Source organism: Bombyx mori, chromosome 1 (assembly GCF_030269925.1).
Source record: "Bombyx mori chromosome 1, ASM3026992v2".
NCBI classification, from domain to species: domain Eukaryota; kingdom Metazoa; phylum Arthropoda; class Insecta; order Lepidoptera; family Bombycidae; genus Bombyx; species Bombyx mori.
Window position 1 is genome coordinate 20,211,714 of NC_085107.1, and position 26,605 is coordinate 20,238,318.

At 37.7% G+C, this 26,605-nt stretch overlaps 1 protein-coding gene across 1 annotated transcript in view; it reads left to right on the top strand.

Moving 5' to 3' along the window:
- The first annotated feature begins 816 nt into the window (after positions 1 to 816).
- The window catches only part of LOC101745607 (G-protein-signaling modulator 2), a 58,759-nt gene continuing 32,970 nt past the window's right edge, over positions 817 to 26,605 (top strand). Inside the window, exon 1 of the mRNA XM_038011978.2 lies at positions 817 to 1,054. Coding sequence (XP_037867906.1) covers positions 1,010 to 1,054 — 45 coding nt within the window. The 5' untranslated portion in view covers positions 817 to 1,009. The remainder of the gene's footprint in view (positions 1,055 to 26,605) is intronic.

Here is a 26,605-nt window from a genome sequence, read left to right on the forward strand (position 1 = left end):
ATCAAATTAAAAAAAATAGCATTAAAAGTATACTGTTACATGAGGTTTTTTGTTAATTTGGCAACCCTGACTATATTGAAAGCATTAAAATTGATAATTTCCCATGTTTTCGGTAAAACGGTACACAACATTCAGACATCTTTTTTAGAATCGAAGGCACTTTTAGTGACTGAGGCACCTGCAACCTATATATTGTATATATATCTTATTCAAATTTACTCTTTCATTTTATTTAATATTGCATTAAAAAATAAATAAAAAAATACATTGTAATATAATCTCTCTCTCATATCGTGTTGTAGATTTAATTTCTTCGAAAAAAGGTGAAGATTCAAAGGAGATGGCTCATTTCTGCCCCAAGTCGTTACAATAATTAGCCCCGGAGACCTAAAAAAGTTAGGTAAACTGTACATTCGATACTAACGTGCCAAGCGGGGATTGCAAATTGGTGTGGTTAAAAAGTACTTTAATGACTGTACTTAAAGTCAGCCATGTTTTTTCTCTTTTTTTTTTTATTGAAGTTTACGTAAAGTGGACGTGCTTGTGTCATTTTGACTGGATTGCGAAATTGGAGTTTTGGCACCAACGTGAACAAAACATGTCGCCTAATAGTATAATTTTCTAAAACTTGTGTATTTTCGAGGGGTGATATGTAATATAAATGGTGGATTATTATAAATTGTTTGAAATTGACAAAATACTTTATTGTGGATATCACACTTTACTGTGGGTAAATTTAACTCAACGCTGGTAATACTAAAACGTCAACCATTTGACGTTCGACGTTTGTGCTAATGCCGCCGAGTGTCAAGTGTCAGTACTTTTGTTTTGTAGCCCGGTATCCCCGGCCCCCGCATAAATAACAAAACCGTTGTCAACTTCTACGCGATGTATACGCCCCGCTTGATAAAATACTAAGAAATCGTCTAAAGTTTTCAGCATGAGAAAGAACTTTAAAATATTGCATTAATATTTTTATTTGTGTTATTTTGTGCTAGAAATCTACAATATGTCAGTAAGTGCAAGTGCAGAAAACCTTTCGACGGATGCACAGGTGAGAGTAACGACTTTTTAAACACTTCGTTGTTTGTTTGGCAAAACTTTCGATAATTTTTTTATAAAGTTTAACATCTTGCAAACGGTTTCTGTGATTATAACTACGTCATGAAACAATAAACGTTCGATTTCCCGTTGCCAATTACGCTTGCTAGTGAGTCATTAGTGGGGTGCCTAATACGGAACCGTGACCTGTCGGCGATCCCTCCCGTCGCTCGCTTTCTTCCGTCGAATAGGAATGTATCGAGATGTATTTATTCAAGATGACTGTCTACAGCATGTCGCTGTCTCTTTAATGGGCTAATGCACTAAGGCCAAAAGTTTATCATTATTATTTGATTGACCCAAAAGTTTATACAAATTAAGTTTCTTAAATTGATAATTTTTTTGCGGCTCAATTTCGTTCCAATAGATTTCTAGACAGGATGTTGAATTTTGTGCAAATTCAAATAATGTTTTGATAATATAAATATCATTACTGCATGTTTTCCAAAACAGCATATAAGTTAGCACCGCTAGTAATGTGGTCTACATATTGGAAATAAAATTATTAACATACTAAATTATATGTGCAGCGATAGTGCTCCTTAAGAGTTTTAACTAACCACCTCAAGAGAATAGAACTAAACCACCAAACCAGAGATTCAAGCAATAACATTGGTATGAATATATTGTGATATCAAATATAGGCTTCATACAATGGTGAATTTTTAATGTACAAATATTAAATTTATCAGGGCCTCCGATGCTTAAATATCCTAATGCTGGAGAAGTTTGAGTCACTTCAAACATAGAGCAGCTTGACAACTGTGTCACCAGACAAAAAAATATTTTTTTTTATTAGACTTCATTGTTATAGTATACAATAAAAAAATTCATGTCTTGGTCAAATTTTTATGTGGCTGATGCTACATAAATGAAAATGGTTGACATAGGACTTGTGTTTTTGTTGAAATTACTGTACTACACTATAAATGAATTTGGTAGGCAGCGACTTGGCTCTGTCTCTGGCATTGCTGACGTCCATAAGTGATGGTAACCACTTACCATCAGGTGGGCCGTATGTCCGTGTGTCATCGTCTGTCAGTTCGAGATTTTTTTTTTTTTTGCGATTAGCAAATGCATTCAAAATAGACAAATATAAAAAAACATGTTTGGTACAAATTTTTCAAGTTAGATTGTATAATATTCATAGATCACCATATAAAAAAATCCTAGAGGATTGGGAGAGAAATGGATTTGTTTGTTCAATTATCAGACAAAAGTTAAAAAACAAATATTGATGAACCATTTGTAACTATTGAGTTCACTATGTTGAAAATATAAGACATCAAATTAGACAACGACAATATTCTGTCACCTATATATTATAAGACTTCATACAAGTTATTTTTTTTGATACAAATTTAGTCTGTCTTTTTAATTCACTATTTATACTTCATTTTGCTACAGTCAAACAAGTGATTCTTCTGTTTGAATGATAGTGATGATTTCAAGATCCATCATATAAAAATATATTGTAAGCATGACTAGCCTACTTACAAACTACTCGAATTTCATAAAATCATTTCAAGAAATAAATTAAAAAAACAAACCCATATTTACTGACTTTCTTAAATTTATGTAATTTATGAAAAATGCATTTTTCAAATGTCTCAGGCTGTGTTTAATGGACACAGGCTTTCTCAAGTGCTGCCCGCAGTTTCTGCATGTGCTCGCACCCCTAATGCAGGTCTCACATTTTTGTTTGATGACCGTTTGTTGTCTTGCTATCCTTCAGGTATCATCCATTTAGTGGCTATTTATTCTCTTGCCATCCTTCAGGTATCATCCTTTTGGTGACTATATCATTTCCTGTATCCAGTGTCTCTCATCTTATGTCCATATCACATCGATGAGTTTACTGTCAAGCAAGTTTATTTCCATCCCATGTTTACATCCTTTAAGTTTCTAATTGGTGGTTTTACTCAGTCTTAATTTTTCAATCATGCGTAACAAGATGACGGTCTTGATGTAAACTTTCATTATCTATTTTACCACCTGAATCTGAACATTTTATATGTCCTTGAATTTTCTTTCATTAATTAAGCCTTAGAAGGGCCTTCCAGGTAGTTAATACCTCAACTGTACATTGCCAATGACCCTAAGCTCCCAGAGTCACCCATTAGATTGATAGAGTAGATTTAGATCATATAAGCGTTTGGTAAAATAATGGTCATGGTAAAAAAAAACAAGATATGTGTGGGTGCAGTGTGGAGCACATAGAGTAATTTAAAAATTGAGCACATTCCTTTTTCAACGCATTGAAAGTGCCGGTCGATAAAACACTTCATGAACATCAAACCGTTCAAAATTCAATACAGTTGCCGTTGACTGACAATATTTGGGGTAATTCAGTTCAGTTCTGAATGGCCGACGCTACGATATTATAGTCGTTGGACAATGGTCACACAATAATCCTTCTTTATGTTGATCTCGATAAGGCTCAATTTCGGTCGAAACAAAATATTTCGTTTATATTTATACCGCCCGTAATTCAATTTGTCTACGCGCGGCCTGTCGAACACAAAATCGAAAACACTCTCGTATGTGCTGTACGTATGATAATCATTTTTTACTTTTTTTATAGCATAGAAAAAAAAAATGGATGGACAAGTTCTCAGCCGACCTAGTGTTAAGTGGTTACCGGTGCCCACAGACATCTACAACGTAAATGCCATCTACCTTGAGATAGAGTTCTGAGGTCTCAGTATAGTTACAACGGATGCCCCACCCTTCAAACCGAAACGCATTACTGTTTCACGGTAGAAATAGGCAGGGTGGTGGTACCTACCAGTGCGGACTCACAAGAAGCCCTACCACCAGTAATTATGCAAATTATAATTTTGCGGGTTTGGTTTTGACGATTGTTGACGATATTATTCCTTCACCGTGGAAGTTAATCGTGAACATTTGTTAGTACGTATTTCATTAGAAAGTTTATACCCGCCTGCGGGATCGAACACCGTTGCATCGCTTGACACGAATGTACCGGGCGTCTTATCCTTTAATTATAATTAAGGAAAACCATTCATTCAAAATAAACCCACAATAGTTTTTTTATGTATTAAGTCAAATATGATAGGTCCATGTACTTGACAGCTGACCACATACCCGATCCTGCGGATCGAATGGTAAACAGTCGACGTCGCCCTAAACGCGTCATTTCGGATCCTCCCGATCCACTAACAGTGCTTTTAGGTACCTCAAGCACCTGTCAGTGTTCTCGTCTAACCCATAGACAGCCCACTGAGTTTCTTGCCGGATCTTCTCTGTGGGTCGCTTTTCCGATCGGTGGTAGATTCTTTGAAGCACTCTGCCCTTGCTTGAGCCAGTGCTAGTAACGCCTCATGGTTTTAGCCCCGAGAGCTCATCTACACGTCAAGGTTATGCTGACAGCCTCTCAAGGCTATCAGCTTAAGCTGATTGCTCTTAACGCTTTGTACACCCAATGCTATATCACATATGCAAATATGCACTCTTTGTGACTGCTATATATAGTATTAACTTCTGAATAACAATGATGGACGCTGCGGGGCTTTCTTTTTTGCGAATAGCTCGTAATAGGTCGGGGAAAAAGTCTTTTCGCATTAAAGTATGTATGAACTTGTAATAAAATCTCTTTGGCTATATACTATTTGTATCTGGCTAGTTTTGGTATCATTCAAAGTTTAAATTTTAAATAAAATAATTCCAAATTCAAATTAGGAAAATGTGTGATTTTTATTTATTTTTTGTGCTGTCAAGATGAGTGAATCGAGCAAGTCACGAAAAAAATATTGCAATGTTTATAGACCTAGTGCAGTATCTGTGAGAGTAGCCCAAATTTGGTTTAAACGTTTTCAATCCGGAAATTTTGATGTCAAAAATGCACGTCGCTCTGGTCGTCCTATTACAGATAAGATGAATGCCATTTTTTAAAAGTGGAGTAAGATCGGCATGTCAGTAGTTACGACGTAGCTGAAGAACTGGGAATTGATCACAAAATATTTTTAGCGTATTTGAGAAAAAATGGGTACACAAATAAGCTCGATATTTGGATACCTTACGAGCTCACTGAAAGAAACCTAATGAACCGTGTACTCATTTGTGATTCTTTATTACGACGTAATGAAACCGAACCATTTTTGAAGAAGCTGATAACTGGTGATGAAAAGTGGATGACGTACGACAGGAACATGGGAAAAAGGTCGTAGTCCAAGGCCGGTCAGGCATCACAGACTGGCGAAACCCGGGCTAACTCGCAACTAGGTGATGCTGTGTGTGTGGTGCGATTCGAAGGGCATTATTCATTATGACCTGTTATCACCAGGTGGGACCATCGATTCTGAACTCTACTGCGAACAACTGATGAGATTAAAGCAAGAAGTTGAGAGAAAGCGGCCGGAATTAAACAACAGAAGGGGTGTAGTTTTTCATCATGATAACGCTAAACCTCACACATCTTTAGCCACTTAGCAAAAATTAATAGAGCTTGACTGGGAGTTGTTAATGCATCCACCGTATAGTCCTGACCTTGCACTTTCAAATTTCCATTTGTATCGGTCTCTTCAGAATTCTTTACGCAGTGTCAAGTTAAGATCACGAGAGGACTGCCAAAACCAATTGTCACGGTATTTTGAGCAGAAGCCCCAATATTTCTATAGCAATGGGATCTACCAGATGGCAAAAAGTTATCGAACAAAATGGTACCTACATACTTTAGTTAAATGTAAATAAACTACATTAAAAAAATGTTGTGAATTTTCTTAAAAAATGCGAAGAAACTTTTTCCCCAACCTATTATAACACGTGCTGTCCGGAAAAACTGTTTAAAATTATTCATATTTCATATCAATAAATTAAAACATTTTGCTCATATTTACCGTTTCGAATACTATGTGAATGTTATACTTAATAAGATAGTTAATAAAAATACAGATTTAATTTATTTATTGACAGTGATATAAAAACGATTAATATTTCATTTTAACACTACAAAGTGATTTAAAATTAAAGTTCCCTTTTATGCGCCGAGCACTAGGGCACTTAAGTTGTCGCTTAACTGATATTAAACTGAGATTCCAATAAAAGTCTTGTTCACCTGGCCACAACAAAGGCTGCAAAGGCTGTGGAGCGTAATTTAAAAATAAAAGCCGGAGCTGCTACCTCCTCCTGTCGCAAAACGTATACTTCAAGGACTTTTAGCGGTAGGCAGCAGCTTGGCTCTGCCCTTGGCATTGCTGAAGTCCATGGGCGACGGTAACCACTCACCATCAGGTGGGCCGTATGCTCGTCTGCCTACAAAGGCAATAAAAAAAAAGAAAAAAAAAATTAAAAACCTTTTACCGTTATGTTTATTGTTTAGTGTTTGATCTGATAATTGAAAAATGGCCGTTCGACATTACGGTGTACTAACTACAATCGCCCAGTTACTTCTTACCAAATGATGGGTATATACATGCAAAATATACACATATAGATACAAAGCTCTTACCAAGATGAAAAAACTACAAAATCATTATTTTAAAAAATATCTCTGATACATTGACCCTAAAAAAAAAAAAAAAACTTGATAAACAAAAAAGATTGCCTAAGAGATGCAAGAAGTATAAAGTCTAGTATTAGAAAAATGTGTTGATAGGATTCTGTGATATCGTTAATTTGTTCATGATTTACAGGATAAATTATTTAGGTCACCCATCCTTTAACGGTTTCATAGTTAGTTGCATAGACTCCACGACGCCAACGACGTCCGCACTGCCTTAAAATAGAAATGAGTGTAAGTTGCATTAGTTGGGTAGGATAATAAGTGAGGATAGCTAGAGTAGACCAGAGTCATGGTAGCAGTCACGTAAGCAGATTGATATTCTAAAGATAGAGAAAGTTAGATCTTCTAAAACCCTCTGTTGCTCACTCCTAATCAGTCTTATGAAAAATTCGGTCCAATAACGTATCTATGGAGTCTGACAGTAATATGTCAGAGTTGTTCGAGTCTACCACTGTGAGTGATTGCTGTTTAAGCGTCGCTTGAATAAAATGAAGAGTCGAGTTTGTGTTTGGCAAGCAATCGCTACACTAGACATAAAATGTTGAGTTGTTTTATAAAGTTTGCTTACTCTTGTATTAGCGATACCCAAAATGTACTTAATATCCTGACACGCCGTGTCAATTATGAATAGGAATATCGAGTCCATGAGATGTAAATGGGTTCCACAATAATGGATATCCTTTAAGCAAGTAGCGAATACAAAACATCCAAAAATAAGGTACCTATGTTTTGCATATAGCATATATAAGCATAAGGTGAACATTGATTTTAACTCATTATTTTATAAAATAGACATTTGTTAAAAAAGCCCAATATCAGGTACTCATGGTGCCTACTTAACAGATGAAAGGGCTTTTGAAGAAAAAGCTAAAGAGGTTACCGGCGCCGCAAACCCAATGAACGAAAACTCAAATGTAGTTTCCGATTATCCACTGGCCATTGTCTAGTGTACCGAGCTGCAGTAATTGTTCTCTCACCCGTATTTTATAATAAACGTCGCACGACTGGCGCGCCATAAAAATATTGTCATATTTTACGAGTATTAGCAGATATTCGGATTTTAATTATTTTTAATTTGTTTTGATTTGATCTTCGAATGAAGTTTAGTTAATGTAATGAGTTGTTCTTATTAGCCATGAGGGGTTCGGGTGTTTAAAACTGCCACATCGTCACTGGACGCGTGATGCGGGCGTGATGAAACCGAAGAACGGAGCTCATGCAATAAACGATTTTACAGCTACTTCATAATAAATGTCGGAGGAATTATATTCACTTTTTAAGATTTCGAAATTAGATTTATGTTTGTGCCTCTGGGACTATAAACTGGTGGTATATATTACTGGTGGTAGGGCTTCTTGTGAGTCCGTGCCGGTAGGTACCACCACCACCCTGCCTATTTCTGCCGTGAAGCAGTAATGCGTTTCGGCTTGAAGCGCGAGGCAGCCGTTGTAACTAAACTGAGACCTTAGAACTTATATCTCATGGCGCATTTACGTCGTAGATGTCTATGGGCTCCAGTAACCACTTAACACCAGGTGGGCTGTAAGCTCGTCCATCTAAGCAATCTGTGTGTTTTTTACAGAATCTTCAATAAGAATCCTTTATCCGTCATCCCATTTTGCCACTTACCATTCAGCTCGAGATGAGATGTAGTTTTTTTCGAGCACTATGATATGTCCACATGTATTTCTTTGAACGAGGTTTAAAAATGGTCCTAAGATGGACGACGGCTTGGCTACGTTCCTGACCTTGCCGATGTCCATAAACGTCGGTCACTTTCAGATAGATCGAAATCAGATCTACCAACGTTGCGAATTAAAGAAATTAGAGATTGGTGTGAATTATAGCTCCGCGAGGGTGGCTTCTAGATTTATGTACCTACATTAAAATTTAAATCAATAATTAAAAAATTAAAATTACCACACAGGCTTAATTCCTTTAGCTTTACCCTCACTCCGCATTTGGTGATATTTTAATATGGGCGGGCCATTATCTTATATAGCAAATTCCTACTAATATGATACTAATATGAATCCGCAGAAAAAAATATACAAGACTTTTATTGGAATTTTAGGCTCGCTCGCCTAATATTTTTCAGAAGCTTATATCTATACATATAAAAATGAATTGCTGTTCGTTAGTCTCGCTAAAACTCGTGAACGGCTGAACCGATTTGGCAAATTTTGGTCTTGAATAATTCGTGGAAGTCCAGAAACGGTTTAAAAGGTAGATAAATATGAAAATGCTCGGAATTTAAAAAAATAACAATTTTGTTTTCCCTTTGATGTGTCGTCCGTCGAACTGATTCCTTTTGTTTGTTTTAAGTTTATTTTATACAAAAGTTTAGCTCTTTTATGTATCGATTGAGGCACTACGAAGTCTGTCGGGTCAGCTAGTACATTATAAACTTGATATGAACACGGTATTATCTTTCTATTTAACTGCCACGTGTTGCTGTGTGGTTGCCGTCGCTCAAGTCGCTGTCAACCACAAACAAACACTTAAAACCGCATTTGACGACTCCCTCAATTAAATCAGTATCCATATGCAAGATATTAATCATCGAGTGTAGGAAATCGAATTGCACTATGTATATAAGAAAATATTTTAAAATTTGTATGAGAGCTATGATGAGGTCTTAAGTTTAAGCGTTGTGAGGTTGAAACCTCAATATCACTAGGATGACGGCAACATTATTCTTTGTACTGAAACGCAAGATTACTTTACAAACGCAAGATTACAGCCCAGTGAAACTGTTGTGGCACAGAATAAGTTCCACGACTAAATTAATCATAAGTTTATTTTTCCCGTTACGTTAAGGCCAATATAAAATAAAATTGTATTTGTTTATTTTATTTTCATGTAAACCTGACATAAGGGTACAGATTATCGCTTGAATTGAAACAAAAAAATTCATAAAAGTTTTGAAAGAGAAACCGGGACATTTTCTGTTGAAATTCAGCATGATCCCTCACAATCCGAAAAAGAAAAAAGGCAGTACAGATTCTTCATTACCTCAGTTAGACGAGCAAGGGGACACACGCACGTCTGGACGGTTAGCATCGTCTATCGGCATGCTAACTGAAATTGATATTTTATTAAAAATAATGGATAGCGGCGTATATATGAGACGGTGACTACTAATCGCGATGAGGGCCGTATCTGCCTTCGGAGGCAATAAAAATATTGCTATATTTAAATTGTCTCTATGAATTAAGTTTAATTTGGAACAGCCCTTCCTCGTAAAATACGATAACACAGAGCATCAAAGTTTTCCTGTTAACCCTGAGGCTTCTACCGGTCCGTTATATCTAGATTATCGTCTCTCTATCGGACCCTCTTCTGTACGGAGTCAAATAAAAGTACTTGTGTGGATGCTAGCGCCCTAAACATGTGCTTATTTTTGCCTGCTATAATAATTATTGCTGTAATTATTTGTGTTCCGGGCTAACTCGGTACTAAGTTGTTACTGAAGCATGTATTGAGGGTTAAAGTATGAAATTGCCGATTTGTACTGAAAATTTAAAGTACGTTTATTTTTTTCATTTAACATATTTATTTTATCAAAATATCTACCATTATTATCTGTACATTATTGCCATCTAATTCTACTACTGACTAATAGGTCATTTATGCTTTTGCGATATAACTCTGATCATCTAGATTCTACAAACTGTGTGAAAGCATTTTGTACTGCCTCCTGGGAAGAAAACTTTTACACGTAGAAAATTGTCGAAATCACGAAAAAAATGGTAGTCAGTTGGAGCAAGGTCTGGCGGATACGGAGGGTGACGAATGGTTTCTAATTGCAGTTCCTGTAGATTTGAACGATTTCTCGTGCTGTGTGAGGTCTCGCGTTATCATGGAGCAATAATGGTGAAGATCGATTCATGAGTCAGGGTTGTTTCGCTATTATTATTCGGAGTTCGGCACAGTAGACATCTGCCGTTATTGCTTCACTAAATCGGAGAAAGCTATAGTCAAGATCACCATGCTGAGACCGCCAAACAGTTACCATTACCTTTTTATTGGCAAGCTTTGCTTTAGGACACTGTTGCGGCATTTGATCTGAGGTCAGCTATTGCATTTTTCGCTTACGGTTATCGTAAAGAATCCTTTTTACATCACATGTCACAATTCGATCCAATATTCCTTCATTTCCGGATCAATTCAACAAGGCAACACAAGTGTCAACACTCGTTTCTTTCTGCAGATCAGTCAAATCATGAGGCACCCATTTTTCATATTTATTTTATTGATTTGACGCAAATGAGTCAATATTGTTGGTAAGGTATCATTAAACCATACCGTTAATTCCTGGCTAGTTTGGCTCGGATCGGCTTCCACCATCTCTGAATTGATCATTATTGGAACGAAGTTCCTTACGGCAGGCTTGGAGGGGATAGGGATTTTGCTGCGCGACCGAACTGAAAAAAATGTGATAGTAAAACCGTAAGAAAAAATCCGTGGAAAAAAGTGCGTGGAAAAAAATCCGTGGAAAAAAGTGCGTGGAATAAGACCGTTAAATGAGACGTGCGCAGGCGCGACAGTCGCGTACACAAGCGAGTAGTGTATAATACCTTTCTCTTTCTCCTTCTTTTTCTATTTCTGTGTAATTTTATGTTGTCAAACAAAAATAAAGAGACATATTTTGTTATTTTAGTTGATAATTTGAATTACGATGTTTTTTTATTTTAAGTAATTTATTATTTCGTAAAATACTGAATTTCCTAAATACTTTCTTGTACTTAAATAAAAACTAATCAGCAAAATTTAAGAGAAAAATCAAGAAAACCTACATAAAATTGAGCACGATATTTTTTGCAATTTGTGTCGATTCTACATTAGCCGAAGGAACTTCGTTCCTACCTGGTGTCCCACGACACCACTTTTTTTTTTATTATTCACATGTGTGGGCGGTTTTCCACGTGGTTCGTTCTTCAAATCCAAATTTCCATCACCAAAAGCGTTTAAACCAAAATCGCACGGTGCGTTCATTAGCAGTCCCCTCTCCAAACGCAACGTTGATATTGCAGGCTGTTTCTGCAGCCCTAGTTCCGTGTCGTATTCAAAAATTACTCGAATTTTCGAAGTGTGTATCTGGTGACGCAGGTGAGCGTCACCTTGAACGTGAGCTGATGAGCTGAAAGGGAGCACATGAACTCTGCGGAGAATGAGCGGATACGAAAGGGTAGGTAGGAAAACGGGACTTACTTGGAGGCTGATGCTGGCACTATCACGGTCGTAGTGGTGTTCCTCTGCGATGGGTGGCACATACACCTTTTCACCGGTTCACACTCAACCTTTTACTTAGTATATAACGAAGGGCGCGCGCGCACAGTTTACTCAATATCGAACGAGCGTATCTCCGCGTGCCGTCATATATCGCACTGTTATGAGAGGTGCGGGGTGCGTACGGGCGACGGCACCCGAGTTAGCCGAACATTTTCAAACGTCGCGCTGTCGCGCGAACAGTATCCATGTTTCTTGTCTTAAGCTGAATAAAAAAAAACAACTGAAAGTCGATAGTCGAATGTTGCACATTTTTTAAAAGAAGAACGTTATAGGTTCCATTTGAAAAAAGTTTCACTCAAAAATCTCAAACCATAAAGGTATTCATAAGGTCAATTCCAAGTACCTATTACAATAAAACGGCAATCTCATACTTTAACCCCTATTATTTTTTGAAACCGACGAAATATCAATTGAAAAAACTACCATAAAATATATAAACACATCACAGTTCTTCGGCCCTAGAAACGAAAAAGTATTAGGAAAATTATAAGTTACGACGCCAACACATGTCTCCGGGTATTTATGGTAGATTAGTATATAAAAAACCAATTTCGTTTAGTCATTTGTTTTGCATCACAATTGTCTTTTTTATTGCTTAGATGAATGGACGAGCTGACAGCCCACCTGGTGTTAAGTGGTCACTGGAGCCCATAGACATCTACAACGTAAACGCGCCACCCACCTTGAGATATAAGTTCTAAGGTCTCAGTATAGTCACAACGGCTATCCCACCCTTCACACCGAAACGCATTACTGCTTCACGGTAGAAACAGGCAGGGCGGTGATACCTACCCGTGCGGACTCAAGAGGTCCTACCACCACTAATCGTGGTCCGTAAATAAGAAAAAAATGGTGGAAAATCTGCCTTAAAATTAAGTAGGTCAAATTAATGAGGTTGGCGGCATTCAAGTGTATATATAGGCTTCGACTTCACTTCCGCTTCACTACCACCCCTGGATCGTAAGCTCGCCTGACCAACTACGCCGATAAATAAATCGGAACTCAACGCTGTTTTTAATGATAATAGGTTAAAGACGATCACTAACTGAAGAAATTGTGTATTTTTTTTCTGTTCGCCTGAAGGGAATGTGATACTAAATTATAATTATTAAAATTTATTGATGTAGTAGTAAAGTCATTGTATTATTGTATTTAAGGCCAGTAATCAGAAATAAGTACTGTAACAGCAAGTAAGTGGTTTTGTTTATTGCTTAGTTTCGTGGTCGATATCCCTGCCCACCTGGTGTTATGTGTTTACCGGAGTCCATTAACATCTACAACGTAAATGCCGCCATCTACCGCGAAACACGTGTTCCAAAGTCTCAGTTTTTACAGTACAACGGCTGCCCCACTCTTGAAACCGAAACGCATTACTGCTTCACTGAAGAAATAGGTAGGATGGTGGTACCTACCCGTGCGAGCGCACAACACGTCCTACCACCAGTAATTACGCTAATTATAATTTTGCGGGTTTTGATTTTTATTACTCGTGTTATTCCTTCACCGTGAAACTTGATCGTGAACAATTGTTAAGTACGTATTAAATTTGATACCTGCCTACGGGATTCGAAGACCGATGCATCGCTTGATACGATTGCACTGGGCATCTTATCCTTTAGACCACTACGACGACATCTAATATTTAGTAGATATATAGTAGACATTTAACAGCTTAATGGTAAACCTCTACTATCTCTTCTCTTCTATCTACTAACCTGCCCATTTCTGCGGTGACGCCATCATGTGTTGAAGTCCAATTTGAAGCTTATGGGATCTGGAGATTAATTTATTCTCGGTGGGTCGGGAGCTTGTCACTGAATCTACGGAGAAAATATCCGAGGGTATAACTGAAGTAGATAATGGGTGATCGTGACAAAGCATATTTATTATTTATATTGGGTTAGTTTTATTTTATTACTCAATTTTGACTATAACCACTATATCTCAACTCTGGGGTCATTTATCAGGCACGATTGTTTTAAATTTGGTTCCCGCCCCTTACGTGATTGAAGGTAAAGAATGCGCTTAACCCTATTCAAAGTTGTGAAAGTTCTAAAGTCCCAGTTCGCCTGCAACTTTGATCATGAAGAAATTAAAGCACTTACGCTCAGTTCGGACGTAAGCGACTCGTAAATGAGTTTCGTGATGCGGTGACTAACTCTGGGGCCACTTAAATTAACGACCGGAAATGGCTGGTGCACTCGCTAAGGCAACACCTAACTGTTATAAACTCTGCGAACTCGAACGGCAGTTTGCACTTCGAGTTTGAAAATATTTTTAAACCTATTTAAGGTGAGACTAAATTAAAATTGTTTTCTGAACGTGTTAGAACTCATATTCGGCATAAATTTAATTTTTAATTATATTTTTTTTAATTGGTTGTTACTATCAATGAATTTAACTAGTATGGTCGATCTCGTGTCTAAAGAGTCTGCCTAAAATCAGATAAGCTATGGCTGTAAAGTGATTGCTCCTGTCCATGGAGAACTAAAGACAGTCTTTCCAGTACATTTTCAGAATATCAAAGCCAAATATTGAAATTTATTGGTAAAAAAATATATATCCATCCTTTATTGGTCTCAAAAGCAGTTGATAACGACAAATAAGACTAAAAAAATGTAGAATTCCCAATAAATGATGCTAAAGTAAATATTTGTGATATCTAGAAGAAACATTAAGAGTACGATAATAACAACATAGCCCCGCTGTTTTTAACCTAAAAATCGGTTTGGGCATTTACTGCCAGTTTACCATCTCACGTTACTAACTAAAAATTTTTAGGAAAGTACCGAATTCTACACTTAAACAGCAACGTTTAGTGAAAAATCAATTATAAAAAGTTATTGATAGAGTGGTTTTATCTATACACCTACAAAAGAGTGAACACAGGATTTTTGCTTAGATGGGTAAATGAGTCCACAACCCACACGGTACCGTAGGCGGAGCTACCCTAGGTACCAGGGCCCATAGATTTCCTAACGCCAACGCCGCTATACACCTTGAGAGATGAGATTGAAGTTTCAGTTGTATAACGGCCCTCAAATCGGGTACAACACTAGAGAAACAATAGCTTTAAATTTGTAATAATTCCTAATTATGATTAGAATATTTTGCGGAGTTACTGATTTATTACTCGATATAAGCCTCAATTGAAGTTGAGAATTTCCAATTACTAAAAGAACTTCCAATTACTGATTATTCTTTTTTTAATTTTATAATTTTAATTAATTTATATAATTCTCTTTTTTTTTAAAGGCGGTTTCAGCTTTATTCATGTCACGATCTTCATCGGCTTAGGCTCTGTGTAGATACATTGTCCTGGTACAGAGCATCTAGTGGTGCAATAACAATACCATATATGCCATTAAAAACATTAATAACAATAGAACGATACTAAATGGCATCGTATCGCTCCGCCTATAAAAGCCGTAATTGCACAATTAATTTTCATGTACCTGTGTCTTCAGAGCGGTTAACGATTCAGCTGCAGCATTGTAAGGTTGCAGGATACTCAACGACTTTTTACGAGCATTCAAGCATTCAATGAAAACCAGTCATTTTAAAATACAGTAGGTATTCGTCTACTGACTGATTGTTATTTGGAAATGTTTTTTAACATTGCGAAATTTAAAAAAATGGCTCGGAAAATCGATTTTAATTATGTTACTGGACGAGTGTTAATTTAAAAACCATTACTTTAAAGTTTCTATAGGTATACCTAAATCATAATTAGTTTCATGTTAACTTTACATATTAATTGAATCTAATATTAAAAAAAGAGTAAAATGAAATTTAAACAATTCTTGAAACAATCTGTTTTCATAATTACACACAAATAAACCCCTTCATGCCACTGCAGAGACAGAAACGGTATCTTAAAGAAGCGTCAGAACGGTACTTCGACAAAGCGGCGTGTCATTAATTACTTATGCGGCACTGCCGCCGTCACTCGATCATGTCTTGTCGAATCCCCTGGATTCACTCTCGGTGCTTTTAGGAGCCTCAAGCACCGGTCACCGTCCTCGTCGAACTCTTCCTCGTCGATGACGACGAAGAGTTCGACCAGTGACCTAACCCATAGACACAACCCAAGCGATTCCGACCCGGTGGTAGATTCTGCCAAGCATTGCTCACGTTAGGGCTAGTGTTAGCAAATTTTCTCAAGTTGAATCCGTGAGTTCATCTACCCGTCCGGGCGTATCAAGAATAGCCTCTTAGGCATCAGCGAATAGGTAGAGAAAAAAAAACAGAAACCGATCCTAAATTTAATTTGTCATTATCATTCTATTGTATAATAAATAAATATGATCACGAAAATATGTATACCTACTGTTTTCCCCATCGAATTGTGTTATGTTGGTAGATCAGGATTGCAGTCAGTCTTGTTAAGGTTCTCGGTAGTACGAGTAATTCATTAAACATCACTTCAGATCCCAGACGTTTGTCAATAGTTGCAGAGCTACCGCAAATTCACGTTGTGTATTTTCACGGTCTGACTAAGTCTGTAGGAAATGCTGTCGTTCTTGATTTATTTGTGTTTGTATTTGGGGCGAAGGCAGGAGTGATAAACAATATAAATACTACAAATATGGTTTCTTAATTATTATTGATGTAGTCTCACAATTTCATAAATATATAGCTTTTTTAAAGTAATTATTAGCTAAAATAGGCCGATGAGGGTACGATTGTTACATAGCTATCAGAGCCCATAGACCTGAACAAGTGAATTTTGCTGCTCGTTTTGAGACATACTCGTACGAGATAAATAAATCATAGAAATAGATTATATAGATAAAAAAAGAAGAACTGATTGTCGCAGTGCATTACGTATAAGTATTTAGTGACAGTTACGCCCGCACCCATTTTATGCAAATAGATCACTGCAGTCTGTTCAGTCCAACAACTCACTCAGTTGCATAATACAACTGTAATCTGGATTCCATTTACTGATTGAAAGATGTATTAAAATGAAAAATCTATGTTTTATACTAATAACTAATAATTTCTGTACATTTACGGCTTATTGAATTATTTCGCAAAACACTTTCGAAGAACCCAGTTTCGAACCTGCAATATCATTTAATTAAGTCCAACTGACATATCCGAGCCGCTCACCAATACAAAATGTTACATAATATTTTCCGTACTTTTTGAAATAATTCGGTCGCCTGAACCATTTTCCGATGCACGGAATAAATACACTTTAGAGAGAGTAGCGTTATTGGCGCAGACGTGTCAGCAGAAACCCATTACTGCTTCACTACTACATTTATGTTACGATTTACGTAAAATATTTTGAATTTTTGTAAAATCGAATTGACACGTTTTACGCGCGCTGTTTATTAAGTCCCATCGTCATAAAATCATTTTTTATAATATGATGGTCGTGTTCACACATTTGTCTACGTTGTTTTACGACATATTGCGACTTATTCATTTGCTGCATCGGATTTCAAAATAAAATTTCTCAAAGTCGTGATTTAGAGCATGACCTTAATATTAAATTCAATTTTCAAAACACAGATCGCTAAATATCTTTTTTTTCTCCACAAAAGGTCTAGGTGCCGCTAACCACTTGGCTTCACATGTAAGTATATAAAGCACTGGAGTAAGACTTTTAATAACATTAATGCTTATAAAGGCTCGGTTACTCCTACCTACATATACGTAGGTATCTTATTAGGGATTCTCAATACATCCTGAATAAATAAATACACTGTTGGTAAAAAAGTAGGAAGTACATTCATCGGATTGTTTTTATACTATTTACCTTCTAGTGAATCCCTGCCACACGAGGCTGTGATTTGTAAAATATGTTACACACATATTTTATACATACATACCAATCGGTATAATATACAATTTTATTGGTCATTCTCCTACAAACAATTCAAATAAAACTTACTTAAGAATTTTATTTTAGACGAACTAAATTCTCGATAAGTGGCACGGAAACCCGTCTATAGTCTAGAAAAATCGATTAGGGATCGCCGGCATTCCTCCACTTGACTGTGGCTGTGGAAATAACTCAAATAATGCCAGCGTGCCGTCTAACGGGACTTAAAGTGAGTTCCACTATCTGAGGAAATTTATAATATAAATAAATATGACAATGGCTGAATTCCAGCGAGCGTCTCTTCAGTACTGAAACGCACTTAAGTGAATTTTATCGTCGGTGAGAATATGTACGACCCCTGTGGAAATAACTTGACTGCTTCGCTTCAAAACTATTTTAAAAAAATGTTATGACCCCTGCACTCCCGGTAATGAATACCTCAGGGAAAATCTTTTAGCTATTTCTATTTCTAATAACAAATGGGTTTTATAATATTGCTGTATAGCGACAGCTTGTTTTCAACGGAGAGTTCTGGCTTTCTATGGAGGAACTACTATCATTTACGTATTTGCTGAACTATCTACTAATAAAAAAATATTACACACACTACTGGGTATTTGACAAACACACGCATGCACACTATTTGTTTATTGTCAAACTTATTGCTTATATAGTCCGTGGTCAAATTGAGAATAGATTAAATATCGTTTGTCTTTATTAATATTTGTCTAAAGTATAGTCTTGGCGAAATCTGTGATTATAGAAGTATAATAGTATTTGACAATAGAATCATAATAGTGTACAATCTTATAATTTCAATTAATGATAGTCGAATTTCGACTACCAGGGGATCACTAGTGATGACTTGCGCAATGCAAAAACTCCGGGTTAAGTATAATTTGAACTTTAATGTTATGATATACATAGTTATTGGGCTCTGGAATGGACGTATCGGTTTTGTTTATTCCGGACGCACTATAGTAACGTAGTTAGCTCCCGGTCTCGATCCGGTAAACACGCGTCTTACGCCGCACGCCGTGCTCTTACGTTTGAGCCAATATATTTTGGAAATAACTTAAGCTATTTACATTTCGGCTTGTTTAAAAGCAAGACACAACTGCTATTCAATGGTAAGTAAATAAATATGATTTCTATAATAAATAATACTATAATATAAATGCAATATTGTATCGATATTTTCTTATTTTAAGCAAATAAAAATAATTCGTTAATTATTTATCTACCATAAGTTTTATTTAACCCAGAATCCTACACACGAAAAAGCAAATAAGCATCGCCATTTTATATTACCTCAGATGGGCAGTCAAACTCATGACCAACATGACGTTAGGCGGTTATGAGGTTTTTTCTTATTGCTTAGATGGGTAGACGAGCTCACAGCCCACCTGGTGTTAAGTAGTTACTGGAGTCCATAGACATATACGACGTAAATGCACCACCCACCTTGAGATATCAGTTCTAAGGTCTCAGTGTAGTTACAACGGCTGCCCCGCCCTTTAAACCGAAACGCATTACTGCTTCACGGCAGAAATAGGCGGGGTGGTGGTACCTACCCGCGCGGACGGACTCACAAGAGGTCCTACCGCCAGTAAGAATGGTAGAAACGATACTCTTACGGCAACGAATAATCAAATCATCAAAACATATTTTAATGCATTTTTTCGCAAATAAGTTCAGTTCTCGCTCCGAATTTTACTTTTTTGTCTTCAACCGAACGGGTCGGTCGGGAAAAACGGGTGTCATTAAGTGGTAATTCGAGTGTAGGAAAAAAAGTCGACTAATGCCATATCTGGTGAATAAGTTTGCTCGATGTTATTTGTTGAGTATTTGTCAAAAAAATTGTCGAATTCGTTCTTGCAAGAATTCCGAGTACCTACCTACATAATACTGCGAAATTCAAAGATAACAGTCAACATGATTTTGACTTTTAATCAAGTTTGGCATAGTTTCTTCGGTTTCGGTTCAGTTAGAAGGCATCGCTCCCGAAGCTTGTTGACTACTTTGCATGTCAAATTCGTATACTCACATTTCGTCACCAGTAACAATGCGTTTCATGAATTATGGGTCGGAATTGATTTGTTTTAGCATATCCTCGGCGATTCTTGAGTTGTTCGAGAATATTCAGGTGTTTTGAGACTGGCCGAGCGACATGTTTCATATCCAAGTGATAATTTAAAATGGTACGGATTGACTCGCGAGACACAGAAAGTTCGGCGGCTATCTCTCTCAAACTATAATGAGGATTTTCAGTCACCATTTCCTCCACTTTTGTGATGTTAACTTCAGGTCTATCAGAGCGAGGCAAATCTTTCATCGCATCTCGACCGCTTTTGAACGCTTTGTACCAGTAATAAGTACGTGTTTTTGATTAAGTCGATTCACCGTAAACCTTGTACGAGTATAACATTTTCAATGACTCCGAACACCAAATTTGGCGATACAAAATCTAACACAAACTCTTTGATGTTTTTGTCCATAATGAAATTCGTAATACACACTAGATATGATGTAATTAACAAACAGAAATTCATTAAAAGTACTCTATTTAATTTAAAAAACAAATTCAACTCAATTTCCGCTCGAAAATGGAAAACGGCTGTGCCAATCTAACAATAACACCTTGACGTTGAAGGACCTCAGCATAATGCTCAACGACCTCAATAGAGCTTCTATCCGAAAGGATCTTATTCAGAAAGCAGCAATCAACCTGTGTTAAATATCTTGGATTTCACCTGGACCGAAGAATGACATGGAAAGACAATATGAAAACGAAGCGTAAAGACATTAACAATTTGAAAATCTACTCTGGCTTCTCGGTAGAAAGACATTTTTTTCGGGCCGGGGCCGAAGAACCGCTTGACAACTCACCCAAACCCTGTGTCCATATGCCATTGCAGCCAAATCCGATTAGAAAACTCAAGAGAGCAGATGTGCTACCCTACACGGGAGACGGAGCATTGACCCTTCCTCTCCAAACCCTGACCTCTCGCAACTCACCTGATCATAATCATGGCGAACGATCGCAGGTATTAACGCTAAAAATATTTTCTTTGAACAAGGATCAGAACTACTAAATTCAAGTAACTTTCATTCGCCCTTTCACGAAGCCAGATGTACTTAAATTATAATATGTCATCCGCATTTGAAATACTTTGCGATACGCGACGTTAGCAACATTCAAAATTAACATCGACTACCACAAAATTTAATCCCGCGATGAAGGTGGTTTCATTTTATAACTAAAAAAACGCCTTAATGCACAGCAAAATAAACTAAAATCACCACTTTTGCTACTCAAATAACAGCCACTCGAAATGTAGTCAATACGGAAACTATTCGAGGAACGCTCTGGTAAATCTATTTAATAATACGTGAGCAAAAACTTTGTATCCCTTTTTACGAAAATTGCGCGGACGGAGGAGAATGAAATTTTCCACACTTATAGAGAATATAGAGAAGAAGTGTACAATGCTAATATTTTTTTAAAATAATGCATCAAAGATACATTAAATCAATAAAGAAAACATTACACACACTACATACCATGTATTTGACGCACACACGCATGGATGCATACTATTTATTGTCAAACTTTTGTTCTTGACGTCTGTTATCAAATTGAGAATAGATTAAATATTGAGTCTTAGGTTAAGTTAGGAGCCGACGCCGAAGTGCCACCACTGCAGTGGCTGCAACGAGGACACGGCGGAGCACACGCTCGCGTACTGCCCCGCTTTCGTGGATCAGCGCCGCGTCCTCGTTGCAAAAATAGGACCGGACTTGTCGCTTCCGACCGTCGTGACTACGATGCTCGGCAGCGACGAGTCCTGGCAGGCGATGCTCGACTTCTGCGAGTCCACCATCTCGCAGAAGGAGGCGGCGGAACGGGAGAGGGTGAGCTCTTCTTCCCTCTCAGCGCCGTGTCGCCGCCGTCGAGCCGGGGGTCGGAGGAGGGTGTTTGTCCAGCTCCAGCCCCTATGAGGAGGCAGTCTCCTCCGGGTGATGGTCACGGGGCGACCTAAGGGGGCTGAGGCTGCGCCGCACGCTACCGTCACTCTAGCGCGCTGGCACCAGGAGGACGGGCCGAACATACTGTTGAAGAGCAACCCGGTTGGCGGTGTATTGCGTTCCGACCCGGCAGGCTGGTTCTGGCCCAGCGGGGTATCCCGGAACACCAGCGGCAGCGCCCGGGCGGCCTGGTAGGGCCGCCGTACCGCGGAGACCGACGTCCTTGGTCGTCGACTATCGCCTCGACGACCCGTCGGTCGGGCGTCCTCGGGGTGGCGCCGCGTGTCTGGTTGTAGTGTTGACCGCGGGAACCCCCCTACTCTGACCAGGTTCTGACCCCGAACGGAGATCGGACGTCGGGTGTAAGAATGCAGGGGAGTCGTTTAGTGGGTGGGCCCGCGATCTGCTCTCAACACCTGCAGATCGTTGAGTCTCACATACCCCGCGCGCCCCCTAGGCGCGGGGACCTCGTAGGAGGTTCGGCCCTCGGACCGAAAAAAAAAACTGAATATTTTTTATAGTATAGTCTTGGCGAAATTTGTGATTATAGAAGTATAAAATACAATCATAATAGTGTACAAACTTACAATTCCAATTAATTATAGTCGAATTTCGACTACTGCAGGACAACTAGTTAATATTTAAATAGCAAAAGGAAATAACAAAAAATAATTTTTTAATAGTGTTTAATTATAAATATTTGTTATTAACTGTTATTTAATATCATATTAAATGTCAAGCTCGAATGGTCTAGTACAAAATTCAACAAATTTCCAGTCTCCAGTTTATAATCAGATGCATCAAGCTCGTCTGCTTGATAGCAATTATCAACAGCAAACTCGTCGATAAGCAGATAGATGGTCGAAAGGTGCCAAAAAACGGAAATAAACGAATTTGAAGCGCGAGTCGGGTTGCGGTGTACGTAATCAAAGTTGACCGCTTGTTAATTTCTGTTTTATTGTTATTTACTGTTGCATATTATGTTTTAATCAAAAGCTTGATAAACTGATCTGGAGTTAGCAATTTCGTGTTTGCCAAATGGTAATACCACTAATTAACACTTATTACAATAAGGTTACATTTATTTTATAAGTGCTACTTTTAAAATACCGCTACAGAAATCTGTGTACTAAAAAATTCCGTAACAATTAAAGCGGTGTAAAAATCGCAGCGAAAGATTAAATTAATTAAATACAAATAAATATCCCGAGTCTTCCGCCGTTTTAAAAGCGAGCTGATTAATATTTACCCGCATAGCGCTTCGTAATTATTTCCGTCTCCGAACAGTTACTGATGAAGGTATCCCTCAGAACTAAAGCCTAACTACGGAAGCCGGTGAATAAGTCAGTGCACTGTGTTATATTTATTCCTCCATCTCTATCCAATATTAAGAATTCAAGAGTTAAATTCGTAAGGACACTACCTTACGCGGTGAGGATACGTGAAGGAAGCAGAGCAGAGTTAAGTAAATTAGTTTATATGCAGCAATCGGAAACTGCTCCGATATCCGAAATAATTACCTGTCCAGGGCGGTAACGGATACCTTTATTAGATTTGCGGTATGTTCACGTCAAAACCAAGAAATCGAACGCCCGTTTCCCAGCTTCGTCTAATAATAAATAACTATCGAACTGCGAACACCATTTGTCTTTGGCATTTTCAAATGTTGTATATTAGAAATCGTTCAACTAAACCAGTGACACACAGACCTCATGTCTCAAGACGAGTGCCACATTCTGGTAGTAAATTAAATGAGTCCCAATAACCACTTTACAGCAAATGAATCGTGAGCTGGTTTATCTTTGTGTGTTTATTTAAAAAGAAATATGCAGCAAAGATATGGACTAAAATGTTTTGTTAAAGCAAGTGTTATCGTTAAATGCCTGATAAGTTGTTTTTCATTGCAAAGAGGTATTCTTCCTGCAGAATATAAAAAGCCGAAAACGCAGACTGCCAGCTTTAGTGGTTTATATGAATTTATCAAATAAATACCGAGTGCGGAATTCTGTCGCCTGCGGTTCCACTTCTGAAATGCTATTTCATTTAATCCAAGTACATCTAGTGGTCTGCAGTTCCGCGCAGTGGTCTGCCGCCAGATTTGGAAGCGTACCTCGAGTTGAAAGGCTTAGATGAAAAAAACAAACACAATGTTTAAATTATAGAAAGCTTTTTAAATTTATACATTGCGTGTTTGGTGTCATAATTCTTTCAAATTAATTAACCTAATTCTTAATTAACAATTCAATTGATTTACTTCAAAATGGATCTGTTCGACACAATATTATATAGTGTAGTATAGATATATATAGCATTCAGTTTGGGCCAGTTGGGACCGGGGGTTCAGTTTAAAGGGGTAATAATTTTAGTTCTAAATTATCTAAGCTTGAATTTAAATTTACTTTCGGTTTACAAAAAAAATCAACGCATTGCCTGCCACAGATTTAAGAATTCGTTTTAAATAGTATCTAACAAAAAAAACATACATTAAAACCTATAAAATTAAAACGAACTTACGTTACAATTTTCTGCTGAGTTTTTGATAAGTATGGCGAAGGGTACATACAGACTCCTTTGCAATTGCAACGGAATGGCTGTTTTGCTTTAAGATCAACATTTTTCACGATGATCTTAGTAGGCTTAGTAGCAGCTAGTCATTTTGATAATATTTGATCCGAACGCTACTCTGAACGTATTACACGATCACCCGCTAGGACAAAAAAGTCCTCGAAATCAGTTCCGTCGTTTAGAACTGTATATAAATAATACGTACATAGATGCACAAGTCGAATTTATGTACAAAGAGTTAAAAAAAAGTTATGTTAATTTTAAATGTTATCACCAGTCGTGCAAATTGATGACGTCTACCTTAGTATTCTTTGATGGTACTGTAGGAATATACGACAAAGGGAAGATCTTCCACCGAGCGGGTGATATTGCTCGGTAGACCGACGGTCCGAATGTTATTGTTCGGAACTTGTATATATGCGCTTTATCTTGAAAATGTCGTAAGCGAGATTCAGGCATCTGTCAATTATCTTTCGTTGTATGATGACTACCCGCCACAGTACTAGAGATGATCGTCACTAGATCGAAAAAAGAGAATGTTTCCATTAATAGTATTTATTACCAATCCATTTATGCTCTCAATGAAGTATTCACAGGTACTCGAAACTTTTCAATGAGAACGATCGAACGAAATTAATATTAACAAAATTATTTTTAGAAGAGGACGCACTTTTATGAAAGTACTCGTGAAATATTTATCAGTCGCTGAAACAAGTTTCAAGGCGGATAAGAGATAGTACATGAAGTTTTTTGGCGCATCCCTGACCGCAACTTTCATTCCCGAGCACATAGTGCACCTTTGACATCCCCTTTTAGCTTTTATCTTAAGCTACGTATACGAGACGTGCACCATTACCGGTGATAGGAAAAAGTGTGTTTAGAACTGTAGAATTAGATAGAAAAATAAGTGAGGAAATGCAGTAGGTAACAGCTTGTCTGTAGCCCTGGTATTAGTGATGTCTGATGATGATTTTATGTGATTTAAGGGACAATTAATTAAAAAATTGTATAATTTGCTACTGGCAACCACAGATGTTGAATGCTACGACCCACTTTGATACATTAGGTCTAATTTTTGATTAAATTGTATACAGCAAGTACTTTAATCTCCAAATCGAAACGTATGAGTACTTCGCTGCAAAAAAGGGCAGAATGGTCGTACTTACACTTGCTTGTTTGATACGCGCTATCTACCTATATGCGGCTGGAATTATCTATAATGGATATATGAGAGTTCACTTAAGTGTATATTTGTAATTAAGACTTGGTTATCAGAGAATAATTTGTTGGAATACTACCACCATACCACGTTGTAACGTGTTAATTATGCAAATAATAAATAATTGGGAACAAATAACGCACGGTCATCCGGCCCCAAATCGGAATTTCCTCTGTTATGGATATCAAAGACATACACACTTATATAAGTTTCAGTATATACATATATATAGACAATAAACACCCTAGCTCTAACACTAGGAGCAGACTTAGGGACTCCGGTAACCGTACTCGGCAAAGAGTTCGGCGTGCAACCTAACCTAAACATCAGCCCTCTGAGTTTCTCGGCGGATCTTCTCAGAGGGCCTTCTCAATCACGATTCCGATCCGGCAGTAAATTCATTCGCGAAGCGCTGCTCTTGAGTTGTTAGGTCTCCTTTGGAGCAGCTCGGGCAGCTGTTAGCAAATTCTACCCACCTGGCTGAGCTTTTGCTCGCCCACCTGCGCTGGTGAAACTGGAGAGGACTCCGGGCAAACATACCTGTTCATCACACGAAGGTTTGCCCGATGTGGGAATCGAGCCAACGACCCTTGGCGCAAGGGTCCGGGCCGTTAACTCCTGCACCACAGAGTCAGTCGAATGGTTCTTAGCTCATTTGCACGAGATTGTTTCAGTCATGCACAATTCTGCTGCATATTAACCATGCTTTTGGTTTGAAAGCTGCGACAACCATCACCCCATAGTGAAACTTCGATTGCGTCTAATGAAAAATGTGTTGATATTCACGGTTCAAAACTTTCAAATTAATAAAGTATAAAAATATCTCGTCGTTTTAAGTGTATTGGAAGCACAGGCAATGGGACTAGATAAGATCAAGCTTTTATAAAAAGTAATAATCTTTAATCCCTGTGACTTCGGCTCGCTCGGAGGCATTTGTAGTCGAGATGAAGAGTCTGTGTGCTCAGTTTTAATAACATTATCTTTGAGGTGAACGTTGAAAGCTGCTGCTAACTCAGAAGTGGATTGAGCATAGTCA